This window comes from Trichosurus vulpecula, chromosome 3 (assembly GCF_011100635.1).
Source record: "Trichosurus vulpecula isolate mTriVul1 chromosome 3, mTriVul1.pri, whole genome shotgun sequence".
NCBI lineage: Eukaryota > Metazoa > Chordata > Mammalia > Diprotodontia > Phalangeridae > Trichosurus > Trichosurus vulpecula.
This window is the reverse complement of record NC_050575.1, coordinates 124,896,889-124,914,604: the sequence shown is the minus strand read 5'-3', so window position 1 is coordinate 124,914,604 and position 17,716 is coordinate 124,896,889. Positions and strand designations below refer to the sequence as shown.

Genomic DNA, 17,716 nt, shown 5'->3' with positions numbered 1-17,716 from the left:
CTGCATCACCTAGCTGCCCCTTTCCCAGTAATTCTTATAAAATAGGGAATTTTTTCCTAGGTAATGTATACTTTGAATTTATTGTATACTATGTTATTCAGTTCAGTTATTTCTGAATCTTTCTTGTCTGGTCTGGACCACTTACCTATTTTTTTACTACTGCCAAATTGTTTAGATGAGAACTTCTTTTTAATATATGTAGATGTCTGGAAATGCTATTCTTCATTTCTGCTTCTTACGTTTACTCCATCTCTGGCCAGGGACCTGTCATTCATATAATTTAAGCTGCGATTCAGAAAGCCAAATCCCATTTTCAAAAACCATCTTTTTAATCAGCTTTTCTAGAGGTCACAGTGGAATGGGCTAGGAACTGGGTAAACTGGGTAGGAGTGTCCTTGGGAGAAACAGAGAATGATCATAGATACGGGGGTAAAAGCAGAGCATGCCACTTTCACCTAAAATGGTAGGCTTGGAAGACTGAAACTGAATAGCTATTGTAATAGGATCTAGATTGACGTGGCCTTTTCTATATGTATAAGTGAACCAGTAGAAAGCACTTGTGGAATTAGTTCACCCCAAAGTTAAAAATGGGATTGGTAATGTTGGTGTTTTGGAGTATTCCTCTGTGAAGTCTCCTTCTAGGGATGTTGCTACTGCTATTACTTGTCTTTAAAGATGAGAGTGGGATTCTGACTATTATGTGACAGTCCATCCCAATGTGTGCTGTTGCTGGTTCCCCTTAATCAATTCATCCATCCATCCATCCATCTGTAAGGGCAGTAATTTCCACTTTGGCCCCAGTTAATATAATCACAGTAGGCACAAACACCTTAACTGAATCAACTAAAAGAGCAAATTAGGTGTTGAAGAACTTGCCTATAATTTCATCACAATGTGTGGAAAGCCCTGAATCAGTTGGAAGGATTGCAAGATTTTGGGCCATTGGATGAAGGCAGATGATACACAAGAGCTAGCTTATGGTTGGCTGAGAAGACTGAGTCACATTTCTTGAGCTACATATAAAAATAGCAAGTCAGTTGAGCAGTGAGTCAGTTGAGTGTTAAATCAGAGAGTTGGAGCCAAAACACTGAGAGGCAATAATATCCCTTGGCAGGGGAGTGAGAGGAGAGTTCTCTCTCCCCACTCCCTTTCCCCCTCCACACATGGTATTGACCATATTATTGGAGAAATTGGACCAGTAGGAGACAACATCTAGGAAGAGAGAAAGATATACTAAGGGCAAATGGTCAGGCAATAAGAATTTATAAAGGTCTTACTATGTGCCAGGCATAGTGCTCAGCACTGGGCATACAAAGAAAGGTATAAGACAGCCCTTTCTCTCAAGGGGCTTAGAGTCTAATGGGAGAAACGGCATGCAAACAACTATACTACACAAGATAAATTGGAGATAATAGAGGGAGGGCACTAGCATTAAGGGGAATCAGGAAAGGCTTCTTATAGAAGATGGGATTTTATCTGGGACTTGAAGGAAGTCAGAGAAACCAGGAGGTGGGATGAGGAGGAGGGAGAACATTCCAGCCATGAGGGATGGCCATTGAAAATGCCCAGAGTTAGAAGATGGAATGCCTTGTTTGAAAAAACAGCAAGGAGGCCTGGGTCACTGGATCACAGAATACAGGAGGCAAAGGTGTGGTAGTTGGGGGTGGGGCAGAAGATGGAAGAAGACTGAAAAAATAAGAGGGAGCCAGGTTTTGAAGGGCTTTGCATGTCAAACAGGATTTTATATTTGATCTTGGTGGTAACAAGAAACCACTGGAGCTGATTGAATGGGGTGGGGGGGTGACATGGTCAAGATCCACAGTTTTGGAATATTTGATGGCTGAGTGGAGAATGAGGCGAGACTTGAAACAGAGAGAACAGCCAGAAAACTACTTCGATAGTAGTTCAATAAGATGGTGAGGATCTGTACCACGGTGATGACAGTATTGGATAAAAGAAGGGGGCATATATGAAAGATGTCATGAAGGTAAAACTGACAAGACTGGACAATAGATGGGATATGGGGAGTGAGAGAGAGGGTGAGGAACAGAGAATAACACCTAGGATAGTGGCATCCTCAACAGAAATAGGGAAGTTTGGAAAAGGGAAGTGTTTATGGGGAAAGACAATGAGTTCATTGTTAGACATGTTGAGTTTAAGACGTATAGAATATTCACTATCTAACAGATAGTTGGAGACGTAAATCTCAAGTTTGGGAGAGAGGTTAGGAATGAATAAGCAGATCTGAGAATCATCTGCAGAGATCATAATTGAATCCATGAGAATTGATGAGATCACTAAGTGAAAAAGAGGGAGAAGAAAAGAGTGTCCAAGGCAGAGCTCTGAAGGAAACGTACCTTTAGCAGGTGTAACTTGGATGAAGATCCAGCAAAGGATGTTGAGGAAGAATGGTCAGACAGGTAGGAGAACCAGGATAGGATAGTGGCACAAAAACCTAGAGACAAGACAATATTGAGGAGAAGAGGGTGATTGACAATGCCAAAGGCTATAGAAGAATTCAAGAAGGATGAGGATTTTTAAAAGGCTATTCGTTAGATTTGACAATTAAAAAATCACTGGCAACTTTGGAGAGAGAAGTTTTGATTGAATGATGGGATTGAAAGTCACCCTGTAGAGAATTAAGAAGAGAGTGAAAGGAAAGGAAATGGAGGTATAGATTATCAATGACCTTCTCAAGGAATTTCACCACAAAAGGAAGAAGAGATAGGGGATGATAGTAAGTAGGAGATGGTAAGATCCAATGAGGGTTTTTTGAGAATGAGGGAGACATATGAGCATGATTGTAGGTAATAGGAGAACAGGCAGTAGGCAAAGAGACATTAAAGATAAGTGAAAGAGCAAGGATGATGGAGGAAGTAACCTGCTAGAGAAGAAAGGGTGGGATTGTACCACGTGTACATGTAGAAGGCTTTGCCTTGGCAAGAAGAGCCACCGTTTCTTGTGATATAGAGATGGAGATAGTGGCAGAAGGCATCTGGGTGATGAGATGGGGATGAGAGGAGAAGAGGGATCTAATGGTCTCATTTTTTTTTCATTGAAATGAGTCAAGGTTCTTAGTTGAGAGGGTGTGGGAGACTGAGCCACGGAAGGTATGAGGAGAGATGAAAAACATTAGCAGAACCACTGTGGTAAGTGGGATAGTGAGTTAATGAGGGAAGTATAAAAAGATTGCCTTGCAGTGGTGAGGGCCCAGTTGAGGTTATATGACATAAATTTGTAGTGGATCCAATCAGCATGGTTTCATGATTTTCTTCAACTGCATTCAGTGAGTAGGAGCAAAAACAGCAGTTGGTGGGAGTGATCTAAGGCTGCAGTTTGGCAGAGCAAGTTCAGTGATATGAAAAGGTGGAAAGGGTTTGAAAGAGGACAGAGTAGAGTTGAACCAATTCACCAACAGGTCAAGATGAGGAAGGAAGTAGAGAAGTAGAGTGGATCTAGTGTAGGAGTGATGGCCTGGGAAAGAACTGGGTGGGGGTTTGAGGGATTGGAGGTTATGGTATGGATGAAGAACAGAGTTTGGGATTACTAGGCAGAGTTAGAGGTATAATGACAATAGATTATGATCAGATAGGACAATTTCAGAGTTCATGAACATGGAAGTAGTGCATTTGTGGGTGATGGCAAGATCAATGGTGTAGCCCTTTTTGTGTATTGCTCAGGTAGGGTGGAGGAGTAGGTCACGTGAAGTGAGGGAGCTGAATTGAGGGAGTATCAATATGTATGTTGAAGTTCCTTAGTATGAGGGTAAGTATGAATGCACACACTGAACTCACTGAGGAAAGATGATGAAAGTCCTAGAGATTGATAGATAACAACTAATAGATTTTAGTTATGTGATAGATATGGTTTCGTAATCATTGAGGAATGAAGGTCCAACAAAAGGAGAGATAGCTCTATTCTCTCACCTCTAATTTGGAAGATGAAAAGGAAGATGCTAAAGGGGAAGGGAAGCTGCCCTGTAACTCATCTAGCCTCCACGTGTATATGAGCACATGGAATCTATGTTCCTTTTGAATTATTCTTTCCTGATCTTAAACAAATAAGTATCCCAAGGTAGGAGTGACCATGTGATCTGGTGAGTTTGGGAGATCCAGAAGTCAAATTTCTGCCTGGATAAAGTTGCAGTGGTTGCTGGAGAGGCCAAAAATAGATGAAGTACTAGCACATGGATGTGGAAAGATAGTCACCTTAATACGGTGACAACTTCAGGGAGTGACATATTCTGCCTCGACCAACCCCTATAAATATCAGAGAAAAGTGAACTCAACTGAGGCACTGTTCCTCAGAGTCCAGCAGAGAGCTTCATATAAAGAGAGAGTCACGAGGACTCTTTGAAGGGAAAAAAAAAGATTTCTAGTAACTAGGAGGTGTGAAGTAATCCTTTGCCACATCTATATGATTTACTATCAGTATACTTTAATTTTAACTTTACCCACTGACCTTGTGTATACAAGAAGTTAGTGTGCCCCAAACTTTTGGGGGAATTTTTAAAACTAACTGTTTTTGCATACTGTCTCAGTAAGAAGAGCTTTGCTAAAAATTATTTGAAGCTTCTGGTTGATAATCAATGGGAAAGATACTAGTAGGGACTCATGAGTGACAGTACTAGAAACCCTAGCCCCCATGGTTACCCCTAGAATGGAGGGGAGTAAGTAGGAGCTAACTTCTAGGGCCTTCCAACCTATAAGTGATGGTTTAGGTTGAGGAGATACACCCCAGAGGTAGTGCTCCATATCCACTATCCTCTCCCTCCCCTTTTAGCCTTCCTACTTTCCTTCTCCCACTTCCTCTGTCATTTTCTTTTCTCTCCCTGCTTCATCATGACTACAGTGAGGGATATGGGTCAAGGTGTACAATTCCAACCTGAAAGCTCCATGTATTCAGCTTAAGTCTCATGTTCCCTCTTTTTCTAACCTCACAAACTTGCCTCTCCTTTCCTCAGTTCTTGTTCTCCATGTTGCCTTTTCCCCTGTGTTGACTAACCCACTCAGGGCTCACCTTCACACAGATTTGTGAAGCATCTAAAATTGATGATGATCTTAGATGTTATCTGGTCCAACATTTTCATGTGACAGAATGAGGAATTTGAGGCCCCAAGGAGGGTGTGGGGAAGAGGTTCCCAAGGTCATAAAGTGAGTCTGTGGCAAAGCAAGGACTAGAAAGCCATGTCTCCTCATTTATAGGGCAGTGCTCTGACCATCACACCAGGACATTTCCCCTGTATCAAACCAAGACATCTTTTGGGTCTTTCCTCCCCTATTTAGACTGCAAGCACCTTGAGGGAGGTGTCCTGTTTCATTCATCTTTGCAGATGAATGCAACTAGTGCAGACCACAGGACCTTTCATAGAGTAGGCATTCATAAGTGTTTAACTAGGGGTGAGTATTTTTACAACTACTGATAGAGCTTCCAGCGCCAATGATGGCATGGTTTGGAGTGTGCTAGGAGTTTTCTATCTGAACCACAAGTCCACCTTGGCTCAGAACTAACTCCAGTCACTCTTTGATGTCATCAATTCACTTCTTGGAGCATGGGGGAGAAATCACAAACTTTAGAGCTGGAAAAGATCATAGAAGTCATTTAGTCTAACCCTTTAATTTTATAGATTAAGGAAATAAGGCTCTGAGAGGTTATGTGGTCAAGGTCATACAGCTGGGTCAGTATTCGAACCCAGGTCCTCTGACAGCCAATTGAATGCTCTGTACAGTCTATCATGCTGCCCCTCTCAGGGTTCCATTGGCAGGATGGTAATATTGCTTTGTACCCATTCTAATCCTCAATGCAGGAATTTCCTGTAGCCCATGAGGAAGGATAGAGTGATGACATCCCACTGTGCCATTCTAAAATCCATAGGTATTACATTTCTGTCTCCTCATCCATGATGAGATATTAGGGAGGTAAAATCCTGTAGAAAACTACCTGCTGATAGGGCAGTATAGTGGAGTTGTGGATAGATAGCATCTCAAGGGAAATGGCCTGGGAGAATTCATTAACACACTTAATATTAATTAACAAGGTCACATTTGTGGTTAGGTTGCAGGGATGGGAGAAATTGAGTTTGCCGTTGTAGTAGCAGCTGAGAGCCCTGCTAACTTTTGCCCTGGTCAGAACCCATCTGGAGTTCTGTTTTCAGTTCTGTTCACGTCACTGAAAGGCATTGGCAAGCTGTAAGTCCTCAAGGATAGGGTGGGTTGGGACAGTGAGGGGATCAGAGACTGAGCCACTGAAGATGGATTGAGAGATGATGTTTAGCCTGGAGAAGAGAAGACTTAGGGGGCAAATGAGACCAGAATTGGCGAGCTCTGGCCCTAGGGGAGAGAATGCTTCTTTGCCCAGCTTCATATTTCCTTTTGGGTGCAGCTGGCCTGTGGTCCACTGCTCTGGAGGACTTGGGGTGTAGTGCTGAGTGTCAGAAGCCTACTAATGATTCCTGGTCCTGACTGAGGGAAAGGAGGACAACAAATTTCATTTCTAATATTTGTTGCTTTGATAGGAAACAGTATCTACCTGGAAGTTTTTAAGAGTCCCTCCCTTGGTAACAAATCTGCAAACACTTAAGTGCACCTGGGCATTCGAAATGACCCCTGCTGCCTCTTTCTACAAAGTGACGCATCCTTTTGTTCAGGGAATAACCCCCAGAGGAGGGAATCCGTTTTGTGAACTCTAGTTTGCTACAAAGGGGGTTTTGTGGAGACGTCAATGCCCCAGCTCAGAAATGGCAGCCAGGAATTCCTCAGGGGCTCTACAAGCCTTCAAGTAAAGGCCTTCCAATAGGTAGCAAGGGGACTTGCATATGGCGCCGTTTCAGATTGGCCAACTTGCTGTTCCTGAAACTCAGCACTCGATGCCCAGCATCTGTGGCTTTGTAACATCTGTCCCCCCCATACCCAGATTCTCTCCTCACCTGCTCCCTCTTAAAACCTCCTGATTTCTTCAAAGCTTAACTCATGAACCATTTTCTTCATCCCTTCCAGAGTGAGTACTCAACCCCCTGTTTATAGGTTGTCTCCCAACAGTACAGTGTAAACTTCTTGAACACAAAGACTGTTTTCTTTTTGTCTTTATATCTCCAGCGCTTAGTAAAGGGCCTTGCAAATAGGAGGTTCTCAATATTTTAGATTAGAAAGAGAAGCCTTGTTGATGCCCTGTCTCCCTTTTTTAAGCCTCCCCCCTTAGCCAGAGGCCCTCCATTCCATTCCTCACCCACGCTCTCCCACACACTCAAATTCCAGCTCTGGTCTTCTCTCTGCAGCTCCTCTCAGCACTCTCCTAAGTCTGGTGATTCTTTATAGCAGTGCAAGCATGGTAAGAGCTTTGGATTCTGAGCTCTATACTGGGTACAAAACTCAGTGGTGGTCACTGGCAAGCTTTCTCCTTTCGGGATCCCTCTTTGCCCTTTAATAAAGTGATGTGTGAAGGAGGGAGTTGATGGAATGATCTCTATAGTCACTTCCAACTCCAAATACTGTATCTATATTAATCCAGGACCCATAAGGCAAAAAAAATCTTGGATGATCTCTTCAGGTATAATGGAAAGGCTGATAATGGAGGTGTTTGTCAAAACATGAAGTTGACTGAATTCTTGAGCCTTGGCTCCATTAGAGCTACTTGATAGGCAAGATTTTGGCACATAATTGTCATAGGGTTTCAAGTTGGAAAGACACTTGAGGTCACAAATTTAGATATAGATCATGAAAGAGCAGGAATCTGCACCCAAATCATCCAGCTCTTAATTTGATTCCTTTTCCCCCTATAACACAGGAACCATTTTGTAAAAGGAGAAATAGGAGTGTAGAGAAGGGAAGTTATTTGTCACTGTGGGAGGGGGCAGGGGAGGGAAAGAGAGAGAGAGAGAGAGAGAGAGAGAGAGAGAGAGAGAGAGAGATCATCCAATGGACTGGAGAGTTTGGCTTAAAATAGCTAAATAAATCTTTAATATTTCTAATTGTAAATGTACATAAATTGCACAGCCACATGGAATTTCTGAACACCAACACCTTTCTCTGTACATTATTACATAGTTTAAAAGTCGAGACTGGAGAAACTCCAAGCAACAGTTCAACTTTTTGCTTTTTTAAACTTTTTTTTTCCTTTTCACATACTTACAAAATGGAGGTGAGCCTGTTTTCATTTTTCTTTATAAGAGTCTCTAGAAAACAGAGAGAGGCTGGGCTTCAGCAAATAGACAGAGGGAGGGAAAGAGGTATATCTTAGGAGTTGGTGAGATGCTCTGTGGGGATTCGAGGTCGTGTAGGGTGACACCTTCACCATATCTTCTGAGAAGTTTGAGAAAGGATGGTCGTTTACAAGAAATTAGGCAGTTAACTCTGAGCAGAAAAAATTAAGCCCCTCTCCCCTTCAAATGACATTGGAAAATTCAATGATTTCTCATTTATTTTTGGCTTATCAACAGCAGGGTCTCCAGGGACAGTCTGTTCTTCATCTGAGCTCTGGAAAAACCACTGGTGGGGAGTGGGGAAGTGTTTGCAGCTGTTGGCCCAACAGCTCTTGAAGGGCAGGAACCATTTATTTGCTCTACCATAGTGGGTGGGAGAGAACATTTTGGGCTCTCCTGCCCTCTTCCTAGCCGGGAGGTATTTGGTTTCTTGGGGATATTTTTTGGTTAGGTGTTTTGCTAATTTCTGCCATAGCCCTAGGTCCCTTCATGGAGGACACTGATGACTCATGGGGTAACAAACATCAGCATCCTATCCAATGGGTCTGGAAAAAGAGGTTGATTTCCCTGGGTGAGGTTCATTTCCATTTGGCTTCCTCCAGCCCTACCCAAAGCTGGCATACTACCAGTTGCTCTACATCTGATCTCCTGGGAGGAAAAATGAGTAGGAGGTCTTCAGGTTAAGAGGATTTACCTGGGCCATGCCAGGAAGGCCTGGTAAGCCCAAAGACTCCCAGGATCAAGACTCCTGAGGAAACACTCCTATGGTGATGGGGCCTGTATCTGTGACTGTTGGTGCTATGTGCCAGCCACTCAGATGGTGCCTCATCCTGAAAAGGCAAATCATGGCCCTTCACAGAGCAGATTGAGCCCACTCCTCCAGTTAAGCTCTCCTGGAGCCAAATTTAAAAAAGAAATCTAGATCCTATTTTGGGCAATATTCTGATAATCCAGGGAAAATCTTTTTGTTCCAACCCCATAAATTGTCAGTCCTAGGAATTTAGTGCTGGGACCTCAGAATTCATCTCTCCCAACCTCTTCATTTTACAGACGAAGAAACTGAGGCCTAGAGAAGAAAAGTGACTTTCTCAAAGTCATGCAGCTAGTTAAGGGGGCAGAGCCAGGATTCAAACTCGTTTCCTGATTCTAAATCTGGCACTTCCCACTATACCACAGCTGTCTCCAATCAACTCAAACTTAAAAAAAAAAAAATCCCAACCCTCCTACTGCTCCTCAACTCTGTTGCTTTTTTTTTAAATGAGAGAAAACAAAAAATAAAATTCCAAGTCATTCTACAAGCAGCTGCCCAATCCTGTCCGCAAGGCAGCACCAGGCGCGAATCACTATATACAGCTGATAGTGAAATAGTTACATTACAATCAAACACCGAGAGAACATTTACAAAAAAAGTTGTTAGACTTGCATTAAGATAAAAATCGGTGGACAGTCTGTACACTTTACAGTTTTTGCACCAGATAAGGCTCTCGCCATAGAGAGCATGAGAATGAGCGAGCAGGTGACAAATGTTATATATAGTGGTCTTCGGTCCCTTGTTGACTTTCTCCCTGGCTGTGGGGACTTGGTCCCCAGTATTGCTATGAGACACACATTTCAGAAACAGAAACTCTGGGGGGAGGAGGGGGTGTGGAGAAACCTTTTCCCTTTTTGAAAACAAAAAGGAAAAAAGAAATGGAGTGCTTATAAATATGGGTATGGAGGACCAGTCTGTATTTGGTAACAAAATATTATGATGGGCAGGAAATTAAAAACAGAAGTCCCAGCCTAGGGGTGTCTGAGTTCTCCACATCTGGCATGGTCCTCAGATGTATTGGTAGGGCCTAACTCAATGGCCTGAGAACCCTCAGACAGAACTGAGGTCCCCCTGTAGGATAAAGGGGGTAAAGAGGCAGTGAAGGACAAGGACAGGGGAGAAAGATGCTAGTCAACTTCCAGCTCAATCAGCAACCCCACTCTGCACAGGGCTGAATTTCTCCCCATGAAGTTCACCCAAAGGCTCTTGTTAGTTGGAGAGCCTCCTCCCAACCCAGAATCTCCTGGGGAGTTGGGAGGTGGGGGATGGGGGAGCACATTTCTACCCTTAATGCTTTATTTTTGATCCCCTCATCTTCTAACTAGACTACCATCCATCACAGGATGAGTCTCTCTGGCCCTGACCAAAAATGAAATGGAATTAAATCAGTTTCATAGAAACATTCCCCCCAGGATCTCTGCTCCTTCCCCAAGCCACCACTTTGGCAGAAATCTCTTGGTGGACTTGAGTCTTGGAGGAATTTGGAAATGGTAGTTTCTGCCCCTAATGGTCAAGAGTACCCTGTTATTCCTAACCTTCCTGCTGCATGGATTTTCAGTGACCTTTCTGAGGGATGCTTAGTCTTGCTTTCAGGCCCTTCTCCAAAGCTAGCTGATTCAGCCAGTGGGGAGAATACTCAGATCCTGCTCCCTGCTCCACCACCTGAATTCTGATTTGGGAAAGGAGGGGTGGTGGTCTGACCATGCCAGGAATAGGGAAATCAACTGAGCAAAAGGCTGGGGGAGGGAGGAAAAAGCAGAGATTTCTAGGGACCCAGCATGCCAGCCCTAACTGGAATAATTGGGGTCCTGGGCAAAATTAAGTTGGGGTGGGGGGAGAGATAGTTGAGGTTTTTCACCTTCTCTTTGATTGGTTTCTTAGACCAGCCTCTGCAGGGGTATGACAAGGAGAGATCCGGTCTGCAGCATGGACCTTGCTGGCACTAAGTTGGCACTAGCAACTTGGCTCAGGCTAGAGGCAGGACTCAGTGCTCCATCCTCACCCCCCCATTGGTGGACACATTAAATTCACCTGCTTACTTGAGCCCCATACCATGGGCCAAAAGATCTCTCTTCCCCACCCTGCCTCCAAAGAGCTGTCCTGGCTAGACCTTCTCTGACACAGGACGGAAGGGGACAGCACCAGAAGGTCCTGACTTTGAACCACAACACACAAGGAAAGTAAAAACAAGAACAAAAAGCCAGCCCTGGCCCTGGACGTGTGGGTCCCATGGGTCCGGGATGGGGTGGGGAGCAGGAGAAAGAGCACAGTCCGGACTGGCCAGCGGGCTGTGTGCACGGGGGGGCCTGCCGGCTCCTTGCTGCTGTTCCTGTTGGGTGATCATGTTTAACATCCTTCAGGGCTCTTAATTCCCATGTAGTGCGTGCGCTCAATTTAAAGGGCCTGTATTCCAGAAAACGAGCAGATTTTGTTTCTAATGCATACTGTGAAAGGAAAAAAAATTACAATTACCAATCTTCTCCTGGGCCTCTCCAATACTATGATTATTATTTACATCATTAATTATTTATCTTCTCCAGTTAGCTGATGGCTCACATACTCCCTGTAAGAACCTCTTAAATAAAGCTGGTGGGCAGAGGAACATTCTCTGGGACTCACTTGGACTCTCTCCAAGAAATGGATTATGGCACTTCACATAGAACATTAAAAAGGGATACTACTTTTCCGGGGCTTGGAGACCCACTTTCGGGCTTCCTTAAAGGATAGCCCAAACTCTGGAGTCAAGGGCACTTCCTCATAGATAGGGTTAACAGGAAGAAGGAACCTTAAGAAATCAAAGTATCATAAGGGACCTCAGAGATCAACCTTCTCATTTTATAGACAAGGAAAACTGAAGAGAAATTGTGACTTGCTCAAGGTCACCTAGGTCGTAAGAGCTAGGATTTGAACTCAGGTCACAGAATCGTAAATTTAGAGCTGGAAGGGGCCTTCAAGGTCATCTAGTTCCACCTCCTCATTTGACAGAAGAGATAAATAGGGCCAGAGACATTAAATTCCTTGCCCAAGGTTGCCCAAATTGTAAGTGGCTCTCGACTCCAGATTCTGCCATCTTTTCCCTACTCCATCTACTTCCTTTTTATCTGCCTCCAAGATACTGTTCCAGGAATGTACATCACTGGAATAAGAGTGAAAAAGGGCCTCAGAGACCTAGTGCAACCCATGCAGTTAACAGATGAAGAAGAGTCCCAGAGACAAGGAGGGATTTGCCCGAGGTCACAAAGATAACAAGTAGAAGACTAAAGATTTTAACCCAGGACCTCTGACACTACTGTAGTATTTCCCAGGAGACAGTTTTCCCTTTGTGGCTTTCAGGTCTTTACATACTGGAACAAAATTTTTAAAAGTGCTAAATTTCCTTGTGTGGGGTCTATTTAACCAGCAGTAGGAGGAAAAAAAAATCAGCATGGATGGAAAGAAAACAGCACAGGAGATCAGATAATCTTTCTTTGTTCCCCTTGCCAAGAGTGTCTGAGTCAACTTTCCACCTCTGTTTACTATAGGTCAGTTAAATCAGCCTTGGCCTGAGAAGCCTTCACTGTAGGCTATGCTCCACAGTGGATTCACTGGTTGATTAAAAAAGGGCTAAGAGATAATCATGGAAGCCTAGAAAACCGGGTGGGGTCTGGAGTCTGTTGGAACTTGGGTTAGGGGGAATCAGGAGTATGGGTGCATTGCCCCCTTTCCCACTTCATTAGAAGGAACCAGTCACTGCTCTCTTCCATAGTTCTCCCTAGTAGTTGACCTTCATTATAGCCTCCTGGCATAATTAAAAACAAAACAAAAACAAAAGTCTTGTCATTACTGGGGTAAGGACAAAGTGTAACAGTCTCTAGCTGGACTATTCCCCTTCCTCCTCCCCTTCCACATCACACATGATAGACACTATGGCAACCTCTATCAAGGAGAAACCTTTGAAAGACTCCAAGGGGGATGGGTTGTCTTAGGAGGTCCCTATCAATAAACCTCTTTAAGCAGAGACTTGATGACTTGATTAAGATGGTGAAGAGAGGTTTATACATTAGACAAGATGATACCAAAGGTCCCTTCTAACTTTTAACATTCCATGATCCTCCTCTGGACTTTTTACAGGATGGCCAAGGGCCCAAGGATCCTCAAGTTCTGGAACACAGGGTATCCAGAAGGGATCTTAGAGACTTTTACATGCACTGGCAGAGGCAAGTGAGAGAATAGGTCTGCCTACTGTAGATCTGTACTCTTGGTATCTTAGAGCAAACTCAAAGAAATCATTAAATGTCCTTGTGTGGGGTCTATTTGGAGACCAGCTTAAGGAGATGGGAAAGAAAACAGGATGGAAATATGGGGAACAGGGCTAGAAATGAAGAACTCTTATTTGCTGCTTCCTTTTCAACTCAGTGGGACCCACAAAGGTAGATGCTTCACTGGGTGGGCAATTCTTCTTGAGCATTCCCCTCCTATATGAAAGTACCAACCCATCTATAAAGGAAAGGAACAAACTGTCCCCCAAGCTTTTAAAAGCAGAGGGGAGAGGCTTAAGAGTTCTTCATCCTGGAAAAGAGAACTTGGGGTAGGTGGGATGGGGGTGGAGAAGCATGATTGTTGTCTCCGACAATCTAAAGACCTATGGTGTGTAAGAGGGATTAGACTCATTTGGCCTGGCCCCAGAGGGAATGACCAGGAATACTGGGGGAAAGCTAGAGAATGGCAGATTTGGGCTCACCAAAACTTTCGGCAATGGCATGGATGGCCTCGTTAGATAGTAATTTCCCTGTCATTGGAGGTATGCAAGCAGAGGATATATGCTTACTTCTCAGGGATGTGGTAAAGGGTTTTCCTGTTCATGTACGGGTTGGACTAGGTAGCCCCTGGGGTCCCTTCCAACTCTGCAATACTATGGGCTTATCTTTCATGAATTGTCTTCCATTTGGGGGGTATTCTACCTAAAATAACTAGGACCCAGGTGCTAAAATCAAAGCACTCTCCCCTGGGCAGTGCTAGCGCAGTACTGATCTGAGGGGGGAGGGGGGGCGCAGGACTGGAGTGAGTCTTGATTTCTTTGCCCTCTCTCTCACTTACAGAAACTAACCCAAGCATTATCAGCCCCCGTGAGAATTTGGAGATTTGTCCAGTTCAAGAAGAAAAAGGTAATCGGTTTAAACATTTACACATCAAAAGAAATCCACCAACAGTGACACTTTGCAGTTTGGTTTTCTGGTATTTTTTTTTCCAAATATAACATTTTTTTCCCTTAGGCCATACAACTCCCACATATAAGTCTTTTTTTTCCACCTTCCCCCAAACACATGGACTTTAGCTTCTTGGGGAGGGGAGAGGAGAGGAGAGGGAGGAGGCAGTGCCTTCTGCCCCACAGTGCATCAGTCACACACGCTGGCTCCTATCCCGGCTGGCCTGGTGTCTTGGGGGGAGGGAGGGGAGAGATGAACCATTCTCTGAAGTGGCTGTTGCTCCTGCTGCCCCCGGTGCATTGGGTTGGAGATCTTGGGGTTTTTATTTCTATATTTTACTTCTGTCTCCTCCTCCCCCCGTGCCCGGCGGCAGTGGCAGCGCTCCTCCTCCCTCCGGGTGAGTTAACAATTGCTGCTGTTTCTGAATTCGCCATTCTCTGTAATCTGCAATTTGGTTGGGTTTGTGGGGGAGATGCCGTTACGGGTCTGCATGCTGTACCTCTCTTTCAGCTGGGTCAGGGCGCTCATGAGGCGTGCGTTGGCTGCATCCAGTGAGGCAATGCGTTTTTCCTGTAAATGACAGAGTAACCAAGGGAGGAGTCAATGGGGAGGGGTGGCCTTGGAATACTGGCTCTTTCCTGATGTTCCCCAATGTGGAGTGAAGATTGGTTTTAACTCAACAGGCTTACAGGTTTGTAAGTAGGTTCAACTTTTCCAACTTAAGTCCCAGTGTTGGGGAGGACAGGGAAAAGAAATGGAATTATATCTCATCTCATATAGAGATATGAGCCCACTCATTCACTCATCAACTCATTGATCTACAGAATGTTAGTGCTGCAGGACACCTATAAAACAAGATACCTCTAGACAACTCCAAAACCAAATACAAGGCTTAATAATAGCCCACTTTATAGATGAGAAAACCAAGGCACACAATGGGGGAGGGAGCTGTCCAAGGTCACATAGCTAGTTAATGGCAGAGCTAAGATGTGAACCTAGGTATTATAAATTCAAATCCAGTGCTATTTCCATTAGTCTATGGTGCCTCTCAATTCTCTTTGGGTATGTATGGTCTTTGGGCATTCTCCTGTCTGACCACTCCTCAGACTCCTTTGATGACTCATCATCTGTATTATGTCCCTGAACTACGAGTATTCTCCAAGGCTCTGTTCTGAGTCTTCTTCTAACTGCATATTCTCTTGATGACCTCATCAGCATCCACGGATTTAATTATCATCTCTATGCAGATGGCTTCACACGACTATATCTCTAGCCCCAGTTTCTTCTCTAAATGTCACTCCTGCATCACAAATGATGTCCCACAATTATCTATTGGCCGTTTCAAACTAGATGTCCTGAAGACATCTCAAGGTCGATAACTTAAAAACAGAACTCATTATCTTTTCTCCCTCTTAACCTCACCCCTCTCTTCTTCCCAACTTCACTATTTCTTTCAAAGGCACCATTCCCCCAACATCCCAGTTAGTAACCTCAGCATTATCATCCTCTCACTCTCTCTTATGCCATATAGACAACCAGTAGTTATTTCTTTCTTCTCAATAATTCTTCAATCTGACTCCTTTTTTTCTACTCACACTGCCTTAGTTAAGGCCCTTACTACCTCTCACTGAGATTATTGCACAGCCTCATTAATTGGTCTATCTGCTTTATCTCATCACTTCAGTCTATCCTCCACACTGCTGCCAAAGTGATTTTCCTTATGTGAAAATCTATTCATATCACTCCCCAATTTAAGAAATTTCAGTGACTCCCTTTTTTTTTAAAGGATAAAAAATAAACACCTCTGTTTAGCTTTGAAAGGCTTTTACAACCTTTCTGTAATACCTACAACCTTTCCTTCTAACTTCACTTGTTGGCCATTAAACTCCCCTTTGTGTGTACACTCTGCAACCTAGCCAAAATGGCCTTTTCTGTTCCTCCTATATCATATTCCATCTCCCTTCTCAATGTCTTTGCATGGACCATCCCACACACCTGGAATGCCCTCCCTCCTTACTTCTGCTTCACTGAATCCCTCTCCTCTTTTGTGATTCAACTCAGGAGTCACTTTTCCTGATCCCTCCAAATACCAGGGCCCTTCCTCCCAAACTACCTGGTATTTCCCAAACCATTTGGTGTGTATTTAAATTTATTCTCTTCATATTTATTCTGTATATAGTGATAGATGTCTTTATTGTCTTCTCCATTAGAATGTAAACTCCTTGAGCTTACTACAGTGGGTTGGAGTGAGTCTTGATTTCTTTGCCCTCTCCCTCACTTACAGAGATTAGGGGTTGGGGGATTACCAATTAGTCCATTCATTTCATCTCTATCACTAGCGCCTAGCACAGTGCCTGCCACAAGGCAGATATTTAATAACTGCTTGTTAGTTGATTGTTCTACCTCACAATAATATTATCTAACTCAAATTTTGCCGTTTTGTCTATGAGAATATTATGGAAAACATGCTTTTCTGAAATCAAGGTATCTATGGCGTTCCCCTGATCTAATACCCTGACAAAAAAGCGAATAAGGATCTGGACTGGCATGATTTGTTCTTAGTGAATCCGTATTGACTCCGAATGTTCCCTATATTCCTTTCTAGTAAATGGTAACAAACCACGTTGAATATTCTTTCTAGGATCTGCGAATAAATATAAGGCTTAACAATTGCTCATCTTTAGGCTCCTAATTCTTAAGAACTTCTGAATGCCTCCAATAGTGGCTCTGAAATGACCCAAGTCCCCTTCCCCACTACCCTGAGCCAAGAAAGACACATTCATTTTCAGCAGCTAGGTGTTCTCTTATTTCCTTACATTACTTTGGTCCAAGTCCTCTAACTTTAAGAATTTTTTACTTCCTATTGATCTAAAACCTGCCACCAAGAAATATTATCAATGCTTTCATTCAAGTCACAGTTGTTGAAGAGAAGGGGCTCACAGACGGAGCCCCTGGGACACTGCACTAGAGACTTCCCTATGGGTTGACAATTATCCATCCATTTATCACCACTCTCTGGATCCAGTCATTCAAATACTTCTGAATTCACCTATCACCTAGTCCATATCTCTATCTCTGCTCCCTCCTAATGCCCCCTTCACCCTGACCACATTCCCCTGGTAACAGTAGCAATCTAGTCATCAGATAAAAAAAGAAGTGAAATTACTCTGCCATGCCTTATTCTTGATAAACCCATGCTGGCTCCTAATGACTACCCTTCCCATTACTAAGTGTTCAGAAATCATTTGTGAATAATGTAATCTAGAATGCTGCCAGGAATCTAAGTCAAATTAACCAATCTATAGTTTGAAAAATCTACCTCCCTCCCTCCCTCTCTTTCTTTCTCTCTCAAACTGGAACAATACACCTTAATAATACTCACATTTATGTTGTCCTTTATAAAGTACTTTCTTCATAGCAACCCATCAGGTACACAGTGCAAATAAAATTTTTCCTACTTTAAAGATGAGGAAACCAAGTCCCACAAAGATGAAGTGATTTTCCCAAGGTCCCACAGCTGGT

The 17,716-nt window shown here is 43.5% G+C and overlaps 1 protein-coding gene across 5 annotated transcripts in view; it reads right to left on the bottom strand.

Moving 5' to 3' along the window:
* Positions 1-7,932: 7,932 nt before the first annotated feature.
* The window catches only part of LOC118841770 (DAB2 interacting protein), a 293,167-nt gene continuing 283,383 nt past the window's right edge, over positions 7,933-17,716 (bottom strand). For 4 of the 5 annotated variants that reach the window (XM_036749385.1, XM_036749381.1, XM_036749383.1 and 1 more), the window contains one exon: positions 14,017-14,764. In XM_036749385.1, the coding sequence (XP_036605280.1) occupies positions 14,597-14,764 (168 nt within the window). In that variant the 3' untranslated portion in view covers positions 14,017-14,596. Of the gene's footprint in view, positions 11,453-14,016; positions 14,765-17,716 lie in introns of those variants that run through there. The other variant, XM_036749382.1, reaches the window with a different exon arrangement.